General features: G+C 41.6%; 1 protein-coding gene across 1 annotated transcript in view; it reads left to right on the forward strand.

Moving 5' to 3' along the window:
* Positions 1-22,922, forward strand: part of LOC104073505 (receptor-type tyrosine-protein phosphatase T) — a 150,955-nt gene that overhangs the window by 51,581 nt on the left and 76,452 nt on the right. Inside the window, exons 6-7 of the mRNA XM_009573313.1 lie at positions 5,277-5,550; positions 14,198-14,234. Coding sequence (XP_009571608.1) covers positions 5,277-5,550; positions 14,198-14,234 — 311 coding nt within the window. The remainder of the gene's footprint in view (positions 1-5,276; positions 5,551-14,197; positions 14,235-22,922) is intronic.

Consider the following 22,922-nt stretch of genomic DNA (forward strand, 5'->3'; position numbering starts at 1 on the left):
GAGGTGACACAGCTATTGGAAGATGCAGGTCTTTTCCATCCTTACTTCATTTGCCCTTTTTTGTCCTTCATTCTTTGAATTAAGATAATAATTAATAAGGAAGCCGCTACTCTTTGGTACTGTCTTATTTCCTGTAGCCTGTCAAACAGTTATTCTGAAAGTAATGTGATCATTTGAGCTACAAATGAGAAGTTTCTGTTCTCTTTAGGGTGAACTACAAAACCTGCTCACAATAGTCTGCTAAAAAATGCACTGCAAGATCAAGCTGTACTAATTGCCACTTATTTTTGTTCCCCAGGAGAAAATATTATTGGAAATAATATATGGCTGATAATATATTTCTTTGTTAAATATTAAAATTAAATGAAAATATATTAAATCTCGATATGGTACGTTTAAGAAAATTTAGTACCAAAATTGGTCCAGAGGGAGTACTAAGCTGCAGAAGCATTGTTTCTTTTAAGCTTTCGTAAGCCAGGCGAGGAGATCACTGTAAGGTTACAAAGAAATTATATTCCTTTTCATACCCTACCATTATCGGGGTGTGGTGAAGACTTCACCTTGCTGATAAGTACGCTGTCAGGATACCAAAGTGCACCGACCAGATGTTGAATGCTTTATGGAAAGCTCTCACTCAGCTTTTCCCCTCCACATTCACGCACATCCTACATCCAAAACTTGAGTCTGGTCTAAATACATGGCTAGATTTGTGGACAAACGCTTCCTCCGTCCATCCTCAAATTGCGCTGCAAGCAGCACAAAAAGAAATCAAGAGCAGGGGAAGGAGAAGTCTAACAGTGCCCAGAGAGATCTCAGTTGCACAGAAACGGGCTGTGATTTGGAATGTTGATTAGCCGCACTTGTGCTTCCACACTGAATATAGAACTCATCATTTAAAAGATTACCTTGTAGGTGATGATAAGAGCACATTTTCTTCCTCTGCAGACAACATTTGTGCTGTGGCGACCATTCTGGCTGGTGCTTTTATCAGTGATTTAGAATGGAGCTGTCAAAAACTTTAAAAAGCTTCTATTAAAGTAATGTGGATTTATCTAAGACCTGTGAAATTTATCAAGGAGCCCAGTTTTGGCCTCTGTTTCTAATAAGAGCGTGCAGCTGTGCAGCAGGGCAGTCGGCTCCCCAGCCTTCTAGGAAGTCGGGCACTTGGTTAGTAGCCCAGATTTGAGAATCCCTAGAGAGCTCTGGAGAGCAGAGCTTACGGATATTTGGAAACTTTCTTGTCGTTTATGGGACAGCAGTATTACTTGGTTGCAATGAGGTGTCTTGCAGTAGCTTAGCACTAGGAACACAAGGCCCCTGCCCTGCATCATGCACACGTGTGGATTTGATTGCAGTGTTTGCAAATGCGGCTGAATATTAAAAATTGAAGCAGTAGTTAGTTTTTCTGTATCATCTTTCAGTTTATTGGTCCTGAAGGTTGTTATATAGTGTTGGGAGTTTTAGTGCTCTGCTTTTGTTGTCTCTCTTAATACAATTTCAATGTATGACTGAAACTTTCTTTTATCCAGCTGGGCATTTTCAACTGATGTATTGATTCCTCCTGTGAAGCAGTGTTAGCTGATACTGGCTTTGAAGCTTGAGAGGGGGAGAGCCCCAGGAGATCCACATTACTGCCTACCTGATAGCCAGAATAAGAGCTAATAGAATAGTGTGGATATCTCCTCCTTATTTCCATTGCCCACTTTTTTTTCCTTCCCTCTAGCACTTCTCTTTGGAAAACTACTCCTTTCCCGTGGTTGTAATCACACCGCTGTGTGTTACAAAATTGTCAGTCGTCACAAGTTGCAAATAGTTGACCCCGCTCGGCACCGAAACGGAGATGTGATTGCAGCTGAAGTGCTTTTGCAGGCCAAAAGGGCAGATCCTACTCACCGAGTTTATTTTGAGTTAGTGCCCGTCCGCAATCTTAGGGGTCATAATGTATCACAGAAAGTTATCATCTTCTGAGCAAAGTTGAATTACTTTTACTCTTTTGAGAATTGTTGTAGTAATGCGGATGGTTTGGCCAAAATTTAGGGTGGGTAATTGCATGCTTGCTACTCAGAATTCCCACAGGAATTTCATTGGGACATAGGATCATTGGCTTTTTGCTCCGATGAAAAGGCAAACAGTTACGAGAGCATCTTAATGCTGGTGGTAGCGGGTGTGGAAGCACCTGATGTGCCTTGCAGCACTTCACTGGTTAATGCAGAGAAGCTGCTCTCTGAAAATGCCCTGAAGGCAGGCAGGAAAATTCTGCTCCTAGGTAAAAACAAAACGTGAGGAAAAGAGCATAACCTGAAAAACAAAGATATGGGAGAAAAGAAGAAAAAAGAAACTGAGACTGTACCAGTCTGTGTACTAGCTAAGGGTGAACTGTGAATCCTGCACTTCTGGAGGGTGTAGACAGATCAAAAGACTGGGATCAAAGTATCAGAAAGCGAGACCCAGAGTAATCATTTGATAAGGAAACAATTTTTCAGAGCGATAATCTTCAGTCCAAAGTAATCTTTGAAATCAGCCATGCTCTTGGCCACTTGACCACTGCCGAATAACTGAAGAAAAGAGTGAGGCTGAAGGATGACGGTCACCAAGTCAAGCAGGTAAAGCACATAGAGATGAACGTGCTGTGTCAGTTGGTGTGAGCTGGGGTATAAAGGAGAAAAATGCCAAGAAAGCAGTCAGTCACTCATCCTAAGTTACACCAGAGTAGGTTTTTTAGACAGAAGGAACAATGACAGCAGCATTAGCTCAGCTACTTGTTTCATAGAAAAGCAGACAGTGTTTGAACAGGAGATTAACGGGGTTTTAACTTGAACACAAATGGGACGTCTGTTACATTTCAGTTGAATGCTCGTGAGCGTACCATTGTGCTTCCAGAGACACCTCAATTTATTCCAAAAGAATAAACATTAAAAGTAAAATTTCAGGTCATTAAAAGAGTGAGTTACTCCAGGAAAGGAAGAAGTGTGATAATGGCTAAGTAGGAAAGCGAAAATGTGAAAGAATACAGGCAAAACAGTATCTGTTATTAGGTTCTATATGTATCAAAACTCTTTTCTCATGATATAAAAAAGTGCCTATACTGGTGGAGCATATATTAGAACCGTCAAGGGGGAAACTGAGAATGGCTTCAAAGGTTAAGTTAGTTCCCTGATGATTAGGGAAGGAGTTCTGTTATCTGGCAATTCGTGTCCCTGGGAGCTCCCCCTTCTCCGCAGGCAGACAGTGTATGTGCTCACTGCTTGCAGGTGGGGTAACCAGGGGAATGAGAGGCACCCTTTGGACACTGTAGGGCTAGGGAGATGGGAAAAGGGAAGCCTTGGCCTCTGTCTAGGCTGAAAGGAGTTTAGTATATATTTATACAAATATATTTATGTATATACATAAAGGAAACATTTTCTATAACCAGAAAAGACAAGCGTTTGGGATTGGATAAAATAGAAACCAAGCGTTTTAAGGTTAGAAGGCATGTGGCAAATGCCCGTAAAAATGTCAGCTACAATTTTGCATATTGCTGACAAAAAAAATGACAAACTTTCCCAGTAGTGTAGATTATTATTGCCAGAGAGAAGGGTCGGAATAAGAATCTGCAGATAGTCTGTTAGTAAACAGTGTCCAAAATGACAATCTAAAAGTTTAGGTTAAACAGGCTCTTGCTTACAGCTCCTACTACATCCTCAATGATAATACTTCAAGTGTTGCTGGGAAGCCGTTTATCTTTTTAGAAATCATAAAATAAATACCAGAAGAGGTCTAAAATACTTTATTAAAGCCTCTAATGAACTGTAGGATTGAGGAAAGTTTTCCAAAATACCGACGGGACATCATTAAAGGCTGCAATCCATACGTCTGGTGGGTGCTCCTGCTGCATTAGCAGACATTAGTAGCAGAACTTGAGTACTAAGCAATTCATAAATTGGTCATACTTGTAAAGATTAGTTGGTTTTGTGTCTAGCAGTGGGAGCCAAATGATTGCCAAGTGATTTACTGACTGCCTCATTGTTAACAGTGAGTGTGCCAGGTACCCGCAGACGTGAAGTAACAGTTATTCAAAAGCACGAGCCAGGTTTTGTTTCACTCCTGCTTGTTGAAGGTGGCAGAACTTTGCTTCCCACAGAAGCATTGATGAGCTATTGCTATGCCAGAAATTTTTCAGACCAGTCTTTCAGCAACAGTGAGCCTGTGAAAGGCGGGAGAATGATACACTGCTGGCTGTTTCCAATCTTTTAATCGATCTCCCCTGTCTAACTAAACAAAGGACCAGTCTCACACAGACAGGTGAGGGCAGCACATGTGAATATCCTGACAAAAAATAAAATGACTGCAGTAGTATCTTTCTTTGTCAAATGGGTGAGTGGTGTTAAGCAGACAGTAAACCTGCCTCAGCTGTAGCAGCATTGAACTTAAGGGCTGTCTTTGTTAACTGCCTCAGGAAAAAAAAAAAAGCAGGGTGCATTTGAATGCCTTGCAACCTCTTTGAGCCTGAAATAGTAAGCTAGAAATAACAAGATTGCTCTTACATATCAGAGAGGCCAAAAGCTTAGCGGGAATCGAAAAGGATTAACATTTCATAGAGCTGGAAAGAATATGAAGAGTTGTTGTTGTTTCCTGAAACAAAAGTGAATTGGGAGAGCTATACAGCCACCTGCTCAGTATATAAGCCAGCCTTTTAGTGATGGAAGGTAGGAGGAGACTTGCCATCAGGAATTAACGTTAGAGAACTCTGCATCCCAGGATATATCCCAAAAAGAGATGTGAGGGAGGGCCAAAAGAAGTTACATTCTTAGAAGATGTGAGAATCCTTTTGATCTAAACTGATTCTTGCACCCTGGAACTGTTTCAAAAGGGATCTGACACCGTTGCCACCTGCTAATGCTCTCCTCCACCGCAATCGTCGTTTGGCCCAAACAAACAATTCATGTTTCAACTTGGTGGCTGAAGAAGAAAGCATCTGCTTTCTGATATTCAGTACATTAAAAATTCATTATAGACTGGGTATTTTATTACTTAATCTTTTTCCCAAAGTGTGACATGATTGAAATCTATTCTGCCTTTCACCAAGATGTACCTTGATTAACTCAACTAAATCAACAGAGCAAGTGATCAGCATCTTGCCCACATAGTGGCCACTGTTACTAGCGGGCCAAGAACGGTGTTTGCTGTGATGCCCTAGCAGTGTTTTTCTTACTTTGCCTTTTCCTTTTATTGTTGGAAACATTCTTGATATTTAAGGCTCTTGGGGCTCTAATCCTACCTTCCTCTCTCCCTCCTAGTGTCTATCAACTTGTTGTCAAGGAGGAGAAGCTGCAGAAGGCACGGAGAGCTGCAGACATCATTGAATGCTTCTCTGTCCCAGTGAGCTACAAGAACGCTTCCAGTCTTGACTCACCACACTACTTTGCAGCCGAGCTGAAACCCATCAACCTGCCCGTCACACAGCCGTTCACAGTGGGCGACAACAAAACCTACAACGGCTACTGGAATGCTCCACTTTCTCCCCTGAAAAGCTACAGCATATACTTCCAGGCTCTTAGCAAGGCAAATGGAGTAAGTGCAGAGAAAATCGAAGTTGGATCTGTACATATGACCACCTCTGCCTATCCTCCACATCTTTCTCCTTCATTCTCTATCAGTTTAATTCCTCCTCATTATTACCCTCTTACAGAAATTTGCTTAAAATTAAACATGCCACTACTTGTCCTTCACTCAAGTCTCTCTCTGATGCCCACATCCAATGAGAAACCTGTTGGGGAGCCAGACAATGTAAAGACACATGTTGGCATGTGATTTACAAATGAATTGCCTAGAATTTGGTGTGGTTTTTTTCTTGCAGTTGCATTAATGCCAGAGTAGGAGCTATTGTCCTTTTAAAAGACGTAACTGCAATATCCTGATAGTCTCCAATTCACAGTGCTTGTGATTTTGGAGGAGACATTGTGAGATGGGAACTACGCAAAAGCTATGAAGTTGAATTACCTTGTAGCTTGCATTTGGTCACATAATGTAGCACTTACGGTTGGGATTTTCAGCTTGAGCAAAATGTAAGTTGTACTGCAGGGGGGATATGTGCACATCTTTCTTACTCCTTTTGAATACCCTGGACTATATTTTTACGTGTACTTACTCTGTGATATTAAGTTTAAAATGGAGACTGTACAGGAAACATGGTTTGCTCTATTCTCAGACTCGAGTGACATACACATAATGCCCCAACAGATCCCGACGTAGGAAAAGGGGAGGCCTCTTTTCCCTCTTCCATTCTTCTGTTCCAGCCTAGAGAAGTTTGTGACCTTCTCTTTTATCTCTCCTGTTTCAGGTCTGGTCAGCTAACAGTGTACAGGCCAGATCCAGACTAAGCAGTCATTCACCTTCTTCCCCTTTGACTCCCCTAATTGTTTTTCGTTATCACATAACATGATACAATTTGACACTCTGGCCTCATGAAGAGTCTTAGAGCATTAACATGGCATCAAGAAGTTGGGTAGCCAAGTGTGTTATTAGCATATTTGTCCGTGCTTTCATGAATCTAACTTTAACATAGATAAAGTCTCTAAGACATCACCTCTGAAAGAGCAAAATTAGAAAAATCAATCAAAGGTGAATGGTGTAGGCTTTGGTCTCCACTTGGGATAGAGCCTTTTATACCCAAACAGCAGCTGCACATCACAGAGGACCGTACATCGTTTAACAGGCTAGCAATGCCAATGAATGTTCACAACATATCTTGGTGGTTTACTGCCTTCATGTATCACCATTTTCCTGCAGAGTTTCTGCTGTGTGGCTGACAAGCACAAATCTCTTCAATACCGTGCTGTTTTTCACCTTGGTTTCTTTTCTAGTCGATATAGTTTCCTTCCAGCACTACTCAATTAATTCAATTTTGGATTTGCCTTTATAAAGGAAATTGTGAAATATATGTATATGTCTGTGTCTAGTTAGTTCCCCTTGTGTGATGGTTAATTGCTAGTGAACGGATCCCCAGGGAAAAAGAAACTTTATTTGCTTAAGTACAATATAATATGCCATAAATGGGTTATGTGAATGGAAATGTAGGCTTCCCTTGGCATTCTGGATTTTAAGGCAGCACTAAGGTGTGGTTCCTGCTTTTTCTGGATCTCTGTAGCTGGCAGGTTGCATCACACTCTCCACATACAAGGTGATAAGGACTCAAAAAAGGATGGGCTCTTCTAATAGGAACACAAGATTGTAAAGGACTTTTTAAGCATAAATTAATTAAAAGAGTCTATATGCAACAATACACAGTTTATGACAGCATGAGAAGTATCCTGCCAGACAAAACAAATTCCTATTTGAGCAAGCAATTGCCTCTTGTGTTAATAATTTATGTTGGTACAGTATATGTTTATATGTCCTCAAAGTGCAGTGCTGTGGGAAGAAATATAAAGGAAATGTCCAAGAGTGGAATATGGATCTGCAAAGGAGTAGCTGTGATGCTTTTTGTTTCTGGATAAAATCCTTAAGCCCCACATTCCAAACATTAGGCTCTGATTTTCATCCAGTCTTTTGCAGCTGTAAATAATAAGTTTTGTTTCATTCCCAGAATTGTTTACAGGTATAATTTGTATTTAACAGTTCAGGGTTTTCACTTATGTCTATAACCTAAGCAGCTTTGACTGGTCTTTGTAAAGCCTACTAATAATTATGGCTGCAATGTGGCACTTTTGATAATGCACATCTGCAGAAAATCTGAAACAGTAACAATTTAGCACAATTAAAATACAGCCTTATGTTCCCTTGCACGTGAAAAACTTAGCAGAACATTGCCACTCACTTTTTAATTAGGATATTCTGTAGTTTCATTAATCACTGACAGTTGTGGGATGATGAAGCTTCTTTTCACACCTGGAACCTGCAATGAGAAACCTTCGTGCAGTGAACCAGAACATCTTCCTTTGGAAATGTAGGACTCTGGGGAGAGCTTAATTTGAAGAAACATTCTGTATTTGGTCAAAAAGCTTGATTAGGAGGAGGTAGAACTGTTATAGGAGTTCTGCATTGTTTCAGCTCCTCTGTGCATGGCGGGTTGTGCTCATTTGGTGTTCTCGTCTGCTCTGCAACCATTAGCTGTGATTGTTACAGTGAAAGGAACATAATTAACAGCTGGATGCAAAACAAGTGTGGCAGATTGCTGCAAAATCAGATCACGAGCTTTTCTGCCTTCTCTTGTGCAATGTTGTACTTGTTGTTTGAGAGTTTGAATGAGATAGCTGTCGCTGGCTGAATTCTTTTCTGTGGACAGTTGCATGAAGTTTGGTCAACGTGGTGTTGCTTCCAGACAAGAGTCTAAATAGAATATGTGTGAAACAGAATGGTTTTCAGCTTTGTTATACAAAACGCTTCCAAATTGTGTGAATTTCCCTCCCAGGGACTGTTGAAAGCCAGATGCTGAACTGAAATGTGTCAGAGTTTGAAGTAAGAGGGGAAAAAAGAGAAGAAGGAAACAGAAGCTCCGGGCTTTGTAACTGTGGGGGTGAGAAGCTCCGTTAGTTACAGTTTAATCGTTAGACGGAGTTAGCACAAGAAGTGACACAGGAAGAAGAATGGACAACTGGCTTCGCTCTCCTCTGGCAGGATCTCCACACACGCTGTCGCAGCCATCCGGGTAGTTAACTGGTGTTTGCTGGTTGTCCTGGTGCCACCTGCTACAGATGGCTGCCTGACAGAGCATGAAGTTTTCCTTGTCTGAAAAACCTCCCTGAGCTCACCCCTTTAAAACAACAGCTCTTTCAGTGTTTATCCCTCCGAAACCTGAGGCCAGGGCTGCAACACTGTGTTACTCCTCATCCTCTGTTATCCTTATACCGACTAAGTAATCAAAGTTAAATGTTGCAGGTTTTATTGTCCCCAAGTTCTTTATCTGGGTCATTGTAGGGGACGGTCTCTGGTTACTGATCCAGCCACACAGTCAAATGGGGAGAATTCTTTGGCTGCTGTGTGAAACCTGCCTGAATTTTTGAGCAGCTCGGAAAACAAAATCCTTCCTGCAGTTGCATTTTACCTCATTGAGTTAGAATCAAATCTGTAACAGCACAGTTGTAATCAATAACTCTTGGCCATTTTTCCTCTAAATGGGAGATGAGGCAGGAGCCGTTGTAACACAGCTGGAGATGAGGTGGGGGATGCCACCAGCTGCTCCTGCAGCCTGGTGGTCCCACAGGTGAATGGTGTTTTCAGGCCAGAATTGTGAGAAGTAGCACGGCAGGAATCAATGAGAATATTATTTTTGAGGGAATGATGGATTCTAAGGATATTCTTATTGATTTTTTTTCCTCTCTAATGACTTGTACTACATGCACAATCAGGCAGTTCATTATTATCAGGGGACTTCAGGCTGGATTTCTAGATGCTGACAGGTCTACTCGCAGTACACAACATTCTTCTTCTGGGACGTTTGGAGGTATGGATAGAGCTGCCAGCAGAGACGTGGCATTCACCCCTGTGGAGATGGCCCACGAAAAAAACAGTGAGGTACTTCAGTTCAGCACAAGCCCTGAAGTTCTGAAAAATGAAGTGGCACCAAGGCCACGTGCATTGCTTCTGTGAACTGTTGAACAGCTTTGAGGAGCTCTGTGTTCAGTAGGATTTCAGGTGTACAGCTTTGTTCACGTATGTTTACTGCTTGGCCAGAGTATGTGGACCTGAGGGTTTTCTTGATAGCTCTATCAACAGTGCAAATAAAATCCTCCAGTCCACCTCATGTTTGAGAGTTTGGGAGGTATGTGTATTCAATGATTAACTATATATCATTGAATTAACTTTCTATTGTAGGTAATAAAAGCCGTAACCACTTTGTTAAACCTCCCTTCTCCAAATGTGAGAGATACTAAAAATAGCTGATAATTGGAAAGGCAATACTAGGTTTACTTAGTCTCTTGGAGGACTAACAGTTTCCTTAAGCTGGCAATAGAAATTATAGGGGAGACCATTGACCCTGCACAGACACATGCACATGATTTATTTTAAAGGCAGCAAACAGTTGACTTCAGTGGGATAAAAAAGAAACACACCATCTAGAGCTCTCCCGAACTTGGGCAAAATTTGTTGAGGAAATAATTCCTTAGGATGCTCAGTGGACAGAACCACGGTTTCTATCCTGTGCAAAGCAGGTTGCCACAAGCATGCTCAATGTATAGCTCTGGGACACAGGGAACTGAAGTGGAAACTGAGGCCAAGTGGGAGATTGGTAATTACTTGTCTTGTCTGTGCACCAGCGAAAGTTAAAATTGCTTGTCCCCAGTTTGAGCTGCCTGATGAAACTGTGCCTGTTGCAGGGCAGCCCCGAACGCTCCGTCTGGGGACAGCAGGTCTCGCTGGTGCTGGCAGGTGGTTCTTCAGACAAGGCATGCACTGTTTAACTAATGCTAAGTCATAATAATAGTAAAGGAAAGAAAAAATTGTGGGTGCTGGGTGAAAAAGCTCTGCTTCTTTTACTGTTGTTCATAGTCTGTAAACAGCAAGCTGTCATTTTAAAAGAAAAGAAAAAAAAAAAAATATTTGCCCTTTTAGGTTGTGAAGATGCAGCTGTCACATAAACATATGTCCTGCTGCCCTCATAGCCCTTTGCTGCAGAAGATTGTTCTAAAGAGACAGAGGCAGGACTTGTCTTGTTATCATCCAGCATATTTCAGTGAAATGTGCGGTTAGCAACGTAAATAATGAGTAGACAGCATCAGCTCTCTTTCTTTGAAAAAGGAAGAAACAAACTATATTAAAAGAACGTTTAAAAAAAGCCCTGAAAATCCAGAGGGATGCTAAAACAGGCTCATGGTGTGTAGTTTCAGGCCTGTGTGAATGAGCTGTATTGGCAGAGAGGGTTTACCCGGCTCCTCAGCACAGTTTGTGTCCTCTTCAGAGAGTCTCCAGCTCATTCCGGCTGTAGGTCCGGGCCTGCCCTCCAGGAACAGTCTGCCAGCACTCCGAAACACAGCCCTCATACGGTCTGTGTCCGTGGCGTATGGACTTAAAAATTTAGCCAGGGTTCAGCCTTGAGCGAGGGTACACAGTAATCATGTTTTATTCCTACGGAAGGAAGTTTCAGAAAACAAGCAAACGTGTAGATGGGCTTAATACGCAGTAAGCTTTCTGGGTACAAAGCATGTTGGAAAATGAAGGTTGGCTCAAGAGCTGTAGGACGTATTCATGCCGTGTTTTCCTATTCCGGGATCTTGATTAAAATATGCCTATATTGTTCTATTACTGTTTGGATATAAAATGTCTGCCGTGAGCTGGCAGTTGATATAGAGCCGAAGTAGTAGTGCTAATGGGATCTTAAACTTAATTATTCCTGTGACTTTAGCCATAATACGAAAGAGAGATCTTACGCTGAATATGTAGGATCTTGGGTCATCATTAAGATTGTTGTAGACATAAGGCCTTGTAAAACTTCTGTGATATCATAAAATGGGAATTAGGTATCACAGCGTTGGAAAAGAACATTCAGAAACCACACGGAGACTGAAATTTGGGGAAATTATGTTTGGTTTTTTACGATTTTTGTATTATCTCTTTATTTCATTATTTTTCTTATAATTGCTTTAAGCCGTCTGGATGAATAATTGAGAATGACCTATATTGTTTATTCCTGCTTTACTATTGGCTAAACAGAAGCATCTTACTGTGAGCAGGAAAGCACCTTGACTGAATCAAAAGTAGTATTTTTCAGAAAACAAATGTGATTGTGGGAAAATGGTTTTACTGGTTTTTGGAAAAACCCCGTGTATTTATTTATTCTGTTTCTTGGTAGAAAGGTTCATACAAACTCACAATTACCAGCACCAATCAAAGAAAAATAGAGTAAATTTAAAGAGATCTCATTTTTATGAGACACTGAAGAGATGAGCAGTGGGTTGATCAATGAGGTGATCAATGGAAATCGATGGAATAATCAGCCCTAATCAGGAATATGGACTAAGTTCAAGTCTTGAAACTTTAGCATCCCTAGTAGCTGGAAGTCTGGTGTCTGTGCAGGTTTCTTTTATGTTTTCCTTCTCAGAAGATGCAATTTGAAATGAAGCTCTGAAGTCCAGATGTCTTGTTCCTCTAGCGATTGATTGCCCTCGCTTTTGGCAGTGCCAGATCATGGTCTTCTAATAACTATGACTGTCTGCGCTAAATGCAGCAATTAGTAGATGTAGATGCAAACAGAACACACTGCATCCTGTCTTCTCAAATTACCCTGTGGGAGGGTAATGTGCAGGAATATGCACAGGCTGAAATGAGATCAGTTACAGCATCATTAACAAGATTTCAGTTTTTGTTTTCTCACCTTTTCTTTTCTCAACATTGACTAATTTCTCCAGCTTTTTGTTGTACTTTGAAGCTAGCAGAAAGCAATAAATATACAAGAAAATTTTTCACAACGAAATGTGAGCAAGTGTCCACCTGCTTTTAGACTGCAAAAATGCTATCTTGATTTTTTTTTTTTTTTTTCATCGCTGATTTTCTGGGTCACCTTGTCTTAGATTGTAAACTACATCAGAATCTGTCTGTCTTATGATTCCCAGCATTATGTGCTGAGGCTGTGCTCTGAAAATAAAGCTATGTTTTTCCTGCTTCATATATCATCACTAGTAATAAAGATTTTGGATTTCCAGAATAGCTGGCAATTCGAGCTGATTATACACGAGGCAGAGATGAATGGGAAGCTTTGTTGTACAGCTGTGTTGACTTTGCAGTGCCGACGGTTGTACAGGTTGTGTAGAGGAGTTGATTTTTGAGGGAGGAGAGGGGTCAGAGCACCACAGAGAGATGCCTCCGGTTTACTGGGATAAACAGCGCTTCAGTCCCACTCTGGGGGCTGTATGGCTGGGAAAGGATCTCCTTAATAGACATTGTCCTCGGTGATCCAGGAATTCCTTAAGAGAGTTTGAAGGCAAGATCAACAAAGGGACAGTTTATCCTGAATATTGCGTTGTTTTTAGACTTCACACAGGGTTACTTATATCCAGACAGCGTGGGTGACTTGTATCTTGAGGAATGCATGGAAAGGGATCGGAGGGAGTCGCTCTTGTGTGGATCCTGCCGTTGTCCCCTTCCGACGTGCAGCCTCAGTGTGAGGAGAAAGGCACGGTGGGACCGTGTGTTTCTGCCCAGGCCAAGGAGGGTCTGTCACAGGTGGAACAGATTTTCTCCAAGAGCAAATTCAGAGTTTCACAGTGTTCATCTTATTGCTTGAGGATGGAAGGAGGTGCCCAGCGGTGCATTTGCTAGGCTGTTGTTTCCAGAGCACAGATAGCATCCATATTAATGTAGCATTGTTACATGCGGTAATTTATGCAGTATTCGTTACACCTGAGACATGTACAAGAGCATGTAAAGACATAAAGTGCTAAGAAAGCCCTGCAGCAGATTACTGCCTGACAAAGTCAGCTTTTTAACCAAAGCAACACATTAAGATTTGGATGGCAATCGTGCATCGGACAGAAGCAATCCGTGCCAATAAGGGCTGTAGAATGAGGAGCTGGGGGTACCAGAAAGGATGTGTTTTCAGCGAGAAGGCTGCCGAGTTTGAGCTTTTAGTTAAGCCAAATACAACATTGCTGTTCCGATCCAAACTCCTGTTTACGCAGATCTGCGGCCTCTGAGGTGGGTTGAACAAAAGCGTTGGGTTTTATCCCAGCTCTGCACTGAAAAACTGCAGTGGTGTGGGTTGTGTTTGAATCGCTCATTTGGCAGAGCCATACAGCATGCTGTTTTCCTTCACATACATATCAGAGAGCTGAAATATTCAAATGACTACTTCGGTGTCTGTTTGCCATGTGTTTAAATAAATACCCAATTTGCAAAATTTGCAGTAATGGTGCATGAAAATTAGATGTACAGTTGCATGTACTTTTGACCCAAGGCTTGTCTGCCTATTACAGGATCAGGTCATTTAACTGGTAAATTCTATTAGTTAATCAGGCAGTTATACAGGACCCATCACTCACACATCGAGTGTGGAAAAACATGTTGTCACTCGTTTAACTTCTCAACAGTTAGAGAAGCAGCTGTGTGCAAGTCCATTAGTATGGAGTGGTTTATGCAACTAAAAGTGTTGGTGGTATTTTCAGAGATGAAGTGTAAGAAAAATGCTTATTTATTTTAGTACCTTTTTAAAGGAATGTATGTTTATTGTAGATGGGTAAATTACACACCTTGATGTTTTCCTATTTTTTTTTTTTTTATTTTTCAGGAAACAAAAATCAACTGTGTCCGGCTGGCAACAAAAGGTACGTGGGTCTCCTTTTCCTGCAAAGCACAATGCCAGTAATGTAAAAGCTGCAGTGGTGACACAACTTGATTACAGTTACTATTCAAAGAACAAGCCTCTTTCTTTTCTTCCCCCCACCCCCCGAAAGATTACAAAGGCAGAATAACAATTTCCAGAACCACTTCACTATATGTGTGGACTCTCTTATTTTTTTTAAGACAGAGTATCTGTCTCTCTGTGGTTCCTCCTTTCCCTTATTCTGTCGACAGCTTTCCTGTCCTGAGGACCTGTCCTGTCCTGCCATTGGCAGAATGTCACTGAAAAAGCTTCCTATTAACTTTGTTCTCTCCACAACTGTATAAAGTAGATAAGTAAGAGGAGATCTTGCACAAGCCTAACCTTGAACACAGCGGGGCACAATTCTTGTATCACACCATTTTCATGGTATAATTCAACAGAGTAGAGTACATTCCTTATTTTCATTACAATTAGTTCAGAACAGACCAAACTGATAAGTCAAATAGACCAGACTGAGCAAACCCGAGACAGTAAGATGCAATGCTCTGATTCCCAGGTTGCTTCACAAGGTGTAGCTCTTGAGGGACCGATGCTGACAATGTTCAGGTTCCTTCTTGGGAGTTTAGAGTTGGTCTAAAGTCTTCTAAGGACTTCAGAATCACCCCAGGGGCTACTTTGCCAGCAAAGGTGTCAGAAACCAATTTACTTGCAACACAAACAGAGGAGTAGCTGTAAAGAGACTTCCTCAACACATGTCGTAGTCTCAAAATGAGCTGTAAGGAAATGACAGGGTAATTGCCATGGGCCGTGCTACAGGTAGCTCTCTATTTCCAAAACGCAGGGTTGCATCTTGCGCTCTTGCTGCTTTGCTGTAATGTGAAATAACTGCATTACTGCCTGTGGAGTCTTTCCAGAGTTGAACAAAAATTGGCAGGAACCTATGACCTTTTTTTCTTTGAGGCACCATTTTTTCCATTCTTTTCACTCCTTTCTGCCATGTGGCAGTAACAGAAGTTAGTTACTTCTAGGTACTTTATCCTGATCACTTCTGCATCTGCACTTACAGAGGAGTTGGGAGGGATCAAAGAAGCCCCAGCTAACAGTTGTTGGGTAGCAGAAGAGCACTTTTTCTGCCTTTATATGGAGACATCCCCCAGTCTGTTACTGAAAGCCGTGCACTGGGATGGCAGGCGCTGCATGAAGCCCCCACCCGTGCAGCTGTTTTCACTGCTGAGACCTGATACACAAACTGGTGGGGCTGTAAGCAGTTGTGTCACCACTGAAAGCCCAGGAGGATGAGCCATTTCTCCCCTTTCCCCCTTTCATCTGTGGCTCTGCTGGTCCCCATATCCTCTTGTTGCTTTCCTTTTTAAAAGTTCCTTGTAAAATCTTCATTTAATTCATTTCTCTGGGCTACAAACATTCTGTGTGTCTCAGTCTCCCCTCCTTCCCCCTCAGTTTTTCCAGCTGGTAGTGACGTGACCATTTTGGATACCTTATTTTGGCTTTCTGGTGGTAAAAAGAGAAAGAGCAGGACTGGGTAAGACGAGTCTGGGTGAAATGAGTCTCCCCAGGGTTTTCCCAGAGCACGACTAGAGGTCTCTTCATGAGATCAGAGAAACTGAATTAATTCATTTTTGGAAACCTGCAGTTTCTTCCGTTTCAGTCGTTCCTTTCTCTGGAGTTGGTGGAAGAATGTTGTCATGCTAGCAGAAAAGATATTTGCTCTGTGACTATTCAAAGAAAAATAAAAACCCTACGTAGCTTGAAAAGTCCCATTCTTGCATGACCTTTTGATTTGCACCGTCTGATTTGGGTACTTTAGAAAAGTGTCACTAAGTGTTTGACCTTGAGTTGACTTCTGCAAACTGATTTCATTTTCATTAACCTGTTAGGTCACTAGGAAGAGTCAACAAGCTACCCCCATCCTGTTGTTTTTGAATGCCGTCTCTTTTTAAAAAAGGATCTCTTACTAATATTAATTTGATAAGAGATGTAAGAGGTGGTAGAGCCTGAGGATGCCTACAGCCACTGGTTTTGGGTGATCTTATTCTTTAGGATTTTTCTTGTTTGACATGAATGGAAAAGGACAAGAAATGATGGTAGTTCTAGTGTTGATTCTCACTGTCTCAATGGATATCAGTTTTGATTTATAGGCACATGTCTTATTTCTGTACATGGAGTGTGGAAATCTCAGTGGAAATTCTTCTCTTTTTTCTTTTTCTTGTCCTCACTGTGAATTGCAATGTTGTATTTCTCAGTGCCTGACCATTAGCAAGGACAGTGGAATATGCACAGCTGTGGCTAATTTGATGCAGTTTTAGCTCTTCAAAGGTACGGTACGGTATTGCCTGCAGCTCACACGAAAGGTAGCAGCACAAGCAAATGTGTAGTCTTGGTAATGTAACAGTATCTTCCATTGCTGGCACCTGTGAAGTATAACAGCTGAGCAATAGCTGGACAATGTGGTTCCGTGGTTTGGAGCTTTCCCATAGTTTCAGATTTCCATATGTCACGAGGCTGAATTCCCACCATACGTTAACTCCATATGAATAGCAGGACTCAGCCACTCCACCTCCCAGCCCCTCTTCAGGGTTGTCATATCTGCCCTCTGTGCTGTGCGGCAACGGACAGAGACACTCACGAAATGATAATTACATTGTGACCTGACCAAAGGCTGATAGCTGGGATGTTCTAGCTGACCTGCTGTGTCTGTCCTGTCTTCTGTCTACTCATTATATTGATTATCTTTAATGGCGTTGCCCTGTGTTTGCCTTTATTTGCACCGTTGTCTTTCTGAGGAGAGAATGAGCGAACCTGTAGTCTGCCTTGAACAAAATCATCAGAGCTGCTAGCAAAGATACCGCTGGGGTGTCTTTGGTAAGAGTCAGAGAAAAAAAACCCTTTTTTGGAGTGGGGACTAATCTCAGCATTGACAGCTTAAAAGCTCCACTTTGAGTTTCCAGAGAAAAAGCATATTTTGTTTTGACGCAAGAAAGTAAATACATACGGCTGGTGCCAGACTAAATGTTCATTTTGGGCTATAGGCCTGATTTTTCCGTTCCTAGACATTTGACACTGCAGTAGCTCCATTAATGTTAGTGAAATGAGTTCTGATTTACACCAATGACAGGAAGATTAGGATCAAGACGTGTTTAAGCAAGGCGAGTATTCTCTTGAAGTACTGGATTAACAAGGGCAGTAAATGTGAGTGTGGGAGTAATTAGGCAATAAAATGTGTTAGGCAGTGTGTTACTGGGGGATTATAACACATCTTGGGTGTTGCTGCAAGGCACCTGTTCAGAAGCTGAGTAGCTTTAATTACTTGAGAGACGCATGAGGCTGTTCCACTGTCGCTACTTCAGCAGGCTGGGAGGCAATTTGCTTTGTATGTCCCATTGCCTCAAAACCATGAAAATGAAAACAGACAACTCTTTCAAAAGTGTTTTAGTCCATTAAAGAGAGTTTTGGAGATTTCCCAGTTTTCTCTCCTCCCCTTTTAGCAAGAAATAGATTGTTCAGATTGACCCCTTTTCATTCAGTTCAGCTCCACGCAGGAGCTGCTTCCCGGCGGTGTCCTCTTCTGCATGGTTTTCTGCCTGCTGCTCCTGTTTAGATGAACTTGATTCTTGTGGTCACAGGAAAGATCTCTCAAGTCTTTGTGTATTGGCTTATTAAATGTCGGGGAGGGGTGTTCAGCATTTCGGGGCACTAGGTCATGACACCAGTAGTGCATCCTCCACAGCAGGGCTAGTAGATACCCACTGGGCAAGCACATCTGTTGAGCTCGTTTCCTTCCATCCAGTGTCTCAGCACAAGAGTCGGCTGGTGCCGGTGGAAAGGGCCAGTGGCAGGGACTCATCGTCAGCCTTTGCTGTGGTGACATTTGAGAGTCCATCAGAAAGCTCTCTGCGTTTGTCCAGTCTGTGTAGCCATTTCACATTTTGCCAACATGTTTTAAATCCACAACATTATTAACCTTTTGTATCTACGTATGCATTTATTTTCAGGTTCATTGGTCTCAGATTTCTTACCACTTCCAGCCATAAACATCTCTCCTCACATGGGCTACTCCTCTTTTTTAAATTACTGGAGTAATGTTGTCTTTCACAGCATTAGTCACTTGGACGCATATCATTAGCATAAAACACTCTTTAAAAATAAGTTTCTAATTAAACCCCGATTTACCAGCTCTCTGCCATACAATTTTCGTTCAGCCAGTTTATTTATTAGTTTTGCCATTTGGTTTCCTTGATAGCATTTGTTTTAATATGTCCCATTCTTTCTGAATTAACTGACTTGTTTTCCCTGTCTTAAAGCAACATATTTATATTGACACTTTATTAGAGAAAATTGCAACCTCTTACCAAGAGAGAGCAGTTACCTCTTGTATTCTTAAAGTGCATTAAATTAATTTCACAGTGTAATTGAAACCAAGGCAGAGGGCTCATTAATGGTTCCTTATCTCTTGATACTCATTTCTTCTTTCTTTAAAATGTGAGTTCTTGCAAATGAAAGAATGGAACTTTAATAATCATTATGAGGTACATTTTTATTTTTTCCTTTTTTTTTTTCTTGTGCATGCTGCCTGGGAACGATTTTGCTTGTTCTTAGCAGTAATAGGTAGGCAACAGGTGACCACGCGAAACCCGCCCAGCCTCTTGAGCACAGGTGATTATCAGTTCAGGAAAAGGAAAAATGTTCAAACTTCCAGAAGCCTGAGCAGCTTCATGAATTCTTGTTTCATATTTGGTTTGCATGGGAAAATACTTTTACAATTCTTCTAACTACAGTGTAAAGGGGGCACTCCTTACCTGGCACTCCTTTTGCACCGAGGTGAATATACACCTGTGCAGAAGGTCATCTGCAGGAGTAAACACCACTTAAATCTTCACAGGAGCACTTGAGCATGACTGAAGACCCCCGTGGATCCCTTACTGGCCCTCTGCAGAGGCTGAATATCTCCCTGAGCATGCTCGGAGACGATCTTGCATTTTTTAATTAAAGTAGCTACAGCATTTTCTGGGGCAGATTATTATGCTTGTTCTTAGCTGAGTACTGCTGTTGAAGAAATGATGATAAGAAAATGAAAACTTCGTTCTGTAAGCCCTCTGTATAGAAACTTGTGCTGGAATCGGAGACTTTGCAGAATTGAGCCTCAGTAGCACCATGTAAAGTCATTCACAGATCACTAGTGGGGAGGTTCAGAACTTCTCAAGGGTTTTGCAGTTTCCATCAGAATGAACTTAGAGGTCTATGTGTCATAAACCTGCCTTGTAGTATGTAGCACTGGGACTAGTACCATCATTTCACTCCAGGAAATTTAAATACAGAGAGGAAATCCCATCAGTTTGTGGAGATGGTTTCTTCTGCTTTAGCCTGATGTGTATAGAATGACTTACTGGGATGTAACAGAGTTACATATGATTAATATGAAAGGGGAGGGGAAAGGAGGGTTGGTTTTTCAGTTTTGGGATGGATTAAATTTTTGTAGGGGTGTTCCTCTCCCAGTTACACCTGTCTAGCTATGACTTCCTCACCCAACAGTTACTTCAAGTACACATCAGGGCAGCTGTAATAGTACAGGGGCAAAAAGGCACTGGAATTACTGTGAAGTTCAAATGCTTCTAAGATGGAGAAAAATGGTCCTGCTTTTTTTGCATCAGCACTGGGAAAAGGGAACTTCCTCAGCGATGAGTGCATAACAATCTTCAAACCTCAGAAGTGAACCTGGGTCTGAAAGTGAAATCATAGGGAGAAAAAAAAGACTGCATAAAACAATGGAGAATCAGGAGAAAAAGAAGTCCTACTATTCACACACAGTTTTGCTGCATATGAAAACTGTTCATTTAATAGCTCTTGCTCCCTCAAATTCATTTAAGAGGGCTCGGTTGTTTTCTGAAATATATTATAGTTTTGTAGACAGATAATGTATTTTTTAAACAGATCTAATCCCACTTCAGATCTGTTTGTTACTGCATTTTGTTTTCTGATACACTGGAATGTTATTCCTTTGACAGGTTTATTCTGTGTTTTGCTATTTATTTCAGAGAGTTTTATAACACTTTTTAAGTTGAATGCATGAAAGTGGTTTTTTTTTTCTTTTCCTGTGAACAAATCTCTGCCTTCTAAAAGTTATTTTTTAGCACAAGTGTATGTATCACCATAATTAATTGTTAATAACAGACACACTTACATTGTTCTTACTGAAAAATATTTCCTGCGGAGAAGACAACTGAAACTTCCTGGCATGTGGATGCCCACTTAACCCAGTAAGCATCTTTATTTTCACCAAATTTGGTATCAAGACTTAGAGGGATTTAAAATACCGGCTTTAGGGGCTTCCTTAACCCAGGGAGCTAATGAACCAACTTCGAATTAGTGAAGAAGCTGGTGCAGAACTGGATGAGGCCACAAGTGAACTCAGTTTGATAACCTCAGCCCGGTTTCTAGGGGACAGTGTCTACTCTAGAGCTCTGCTGCACTGACAGACCCTAATCTTGGGCTCCCCAATTAAAATAAGCAGTCGGAGGGGAGAGGCACAGTGTTTAAGGTAAAATTTGGGATAGATTAGCAACAGTAGACTGAAAATATCACCTCTGTAATTCAAAGCATCCACTGCTGGGATACACTGGGTCGCTTCAGAAAAGAAAGGTCTTCAGCAAAAGCAGAATAAAATTGATTATTGCTGTGTAAGCCAAGTCCTCCTGCAATCAAAGCAGGCGTGGATTTACCGGAGCGCTATGGAGGCCGTTGGCCACGTGTTGTGGCTGTGGCTGGTAGGTTGTGCCATCACCGTTGTTTGCAGATGAACCAGGAGCCAGGTAAAGGGGGGGCAGGGGGAAGCAGTAGTTGGATATTAAAGCCAGGAGTGAAGGTCAAATCAGAAAGGATTTGTTTTGGTTTATTTAGTTTTAACGCAAGGGGCAATGCAAGATGACTCACTCGTGAAATTCAGAGTTGGTTTTTTTTCCCCTCTCTTCTGCCGGCACGTTTGCAGGAAGAACCATCTGAATGTCCCCTGAAGCCTTCTGCACAGGGGCTGAGAGGTGGGGCAGAGAAGGGGCAGCCGCGGGTGCAGAAGCTGGAGGAGGGCTCTTATATTTCAGAGGACAGCAGTGTTGCATGTTCCTAACCCTCATACACTTACACCAACTTATTTGGGTAGTCAGTATTTCTTTGCCATTTCCCAATATGTGAAGGTGCTTTCTAAGGTGTATTAGCCGCTGGTCAGGTACTGTGGATCACTTTAAAAGTTTTTCATAAACAGATTATCATTGTCGGTGTCCTTAAATAGCAGTTCCAAAGGCATGACAAACCCAAGGCTATTACAAATACATTATGCCTCTGTTTCCTTACATAGATTTTACAATGAGCCAATGTTCAAAGCAGGGTTATTATTAATGCATTAGCTTCTCAGTTTCTTCTGGGAGCTGGGCATTTAAAAAACTATATGGTAGCATCAGGATATGTGACAATGTCACAAGAAAGGTAGGTGTGAAAGAGGCTGTTTTGTAATACCACTGTAGAGGAAAAAAAAATTCTTCATTCAAGACACGCCTGAAAGTGCTGCCTGAACTTGGCAAAGTACAGAAAGTTTCCCAGTATTTTATGCAGCACACGTAGAGCATGTATACACAGACTCCCTAATGCATTGGCCATATGACTCCCTTTTTACTGTAAAGCGGTGAGTATCCTCCTTTGCATGCTGCTCAGTCAGCTCGAGGGTGAAGTCTTATCGGGCACGGTTTTTGTAGGCCACCGTGGTACTTCAAGCACCTTTGATCAGCCAGGCTCAAAAGGTGGCCTTATTTCAGTATTCATTTTATACCCACCTCCAGACTTCGCTCACTGGTTTTGTAATTTCTGCAGCTGGTGTGGCTGCGGATTTGTAATGATAACCGTGATGGGAGCAGAGTAACTGCTTAGAGGGGACTGGCTGGTGCAAAGGTTAATTAGTTTTTGTTCGTAGGGTGCGACAAGTCTATTATACATCCGTAGCATCGTCATGCACTGTAAAGTTTTTGCCTGTATCAGTCAAAAGATTGATCTCCCTGTGTCTGTTTAAGACCATGCAAAAATTAAGTCACATCTGTAAATTTGAGCTTGTGATAATGGGAATTTTACTTGTTTTCCATTTTTATAATTTCAAGCTAGTTTCTAAATAGCTCTGCAAAAGTGGAGAGTTAAAATGGAAACGTGCTCTCATCCTCTGAACCATTGCATACTTGTAGGCATCGCAACAGCTGCTCTTCATCTGAGCTCTTCTTTCAAGTAAGTGTAATAACCTTTCTGATTCTTGGGGGCCATATATCTGCCTTTAGCACAAATTATGTGCCTCTGTTCTGAAGAGAGAGGAAGAAAACAGGAGGAGAAAAGAAAAGCCTTTGTGGTGGATTTGCCTGGAATCTCCAGAATCAATTATTCTCTTACTGCTATTTTATAATTCTCATTCAGTTTAGTAATGCTAATCTTGATTCCTTGCTGTGTGTTTACCCTCATCCTCCTACAGATTCAACTTGTATGCCTGATAATCCCTCATATAAATTCTGGTCTGTCCTTCTCTCCAAGACTGCTTTGTTTTGGTGCTCTCTCCGCTTAGAATATGGTTGAAACCTTTTGGCTCTCATCATTCTTTCCATTCCTTTTGAGCTTTTTTAAAGACATGAGAATGTCTCACTGTAGTCTC

This window comes from Fulmarus glacialis, unplaced genomic scaffold (assembly GCF_000690835.1).
Source record: "Fulmarus glacialis isolate BGI_N327 unplaced genomic scaffold, ASM69083v1 scaffold3752, whole genome shotgun sequence".
Classification (NCBI taxonomy): Eukaryota; Metazoa; Chordata; class Aves; order Procellariiformes; family Procellariidae; genus Fulmarus; species Fulmarus glacialis.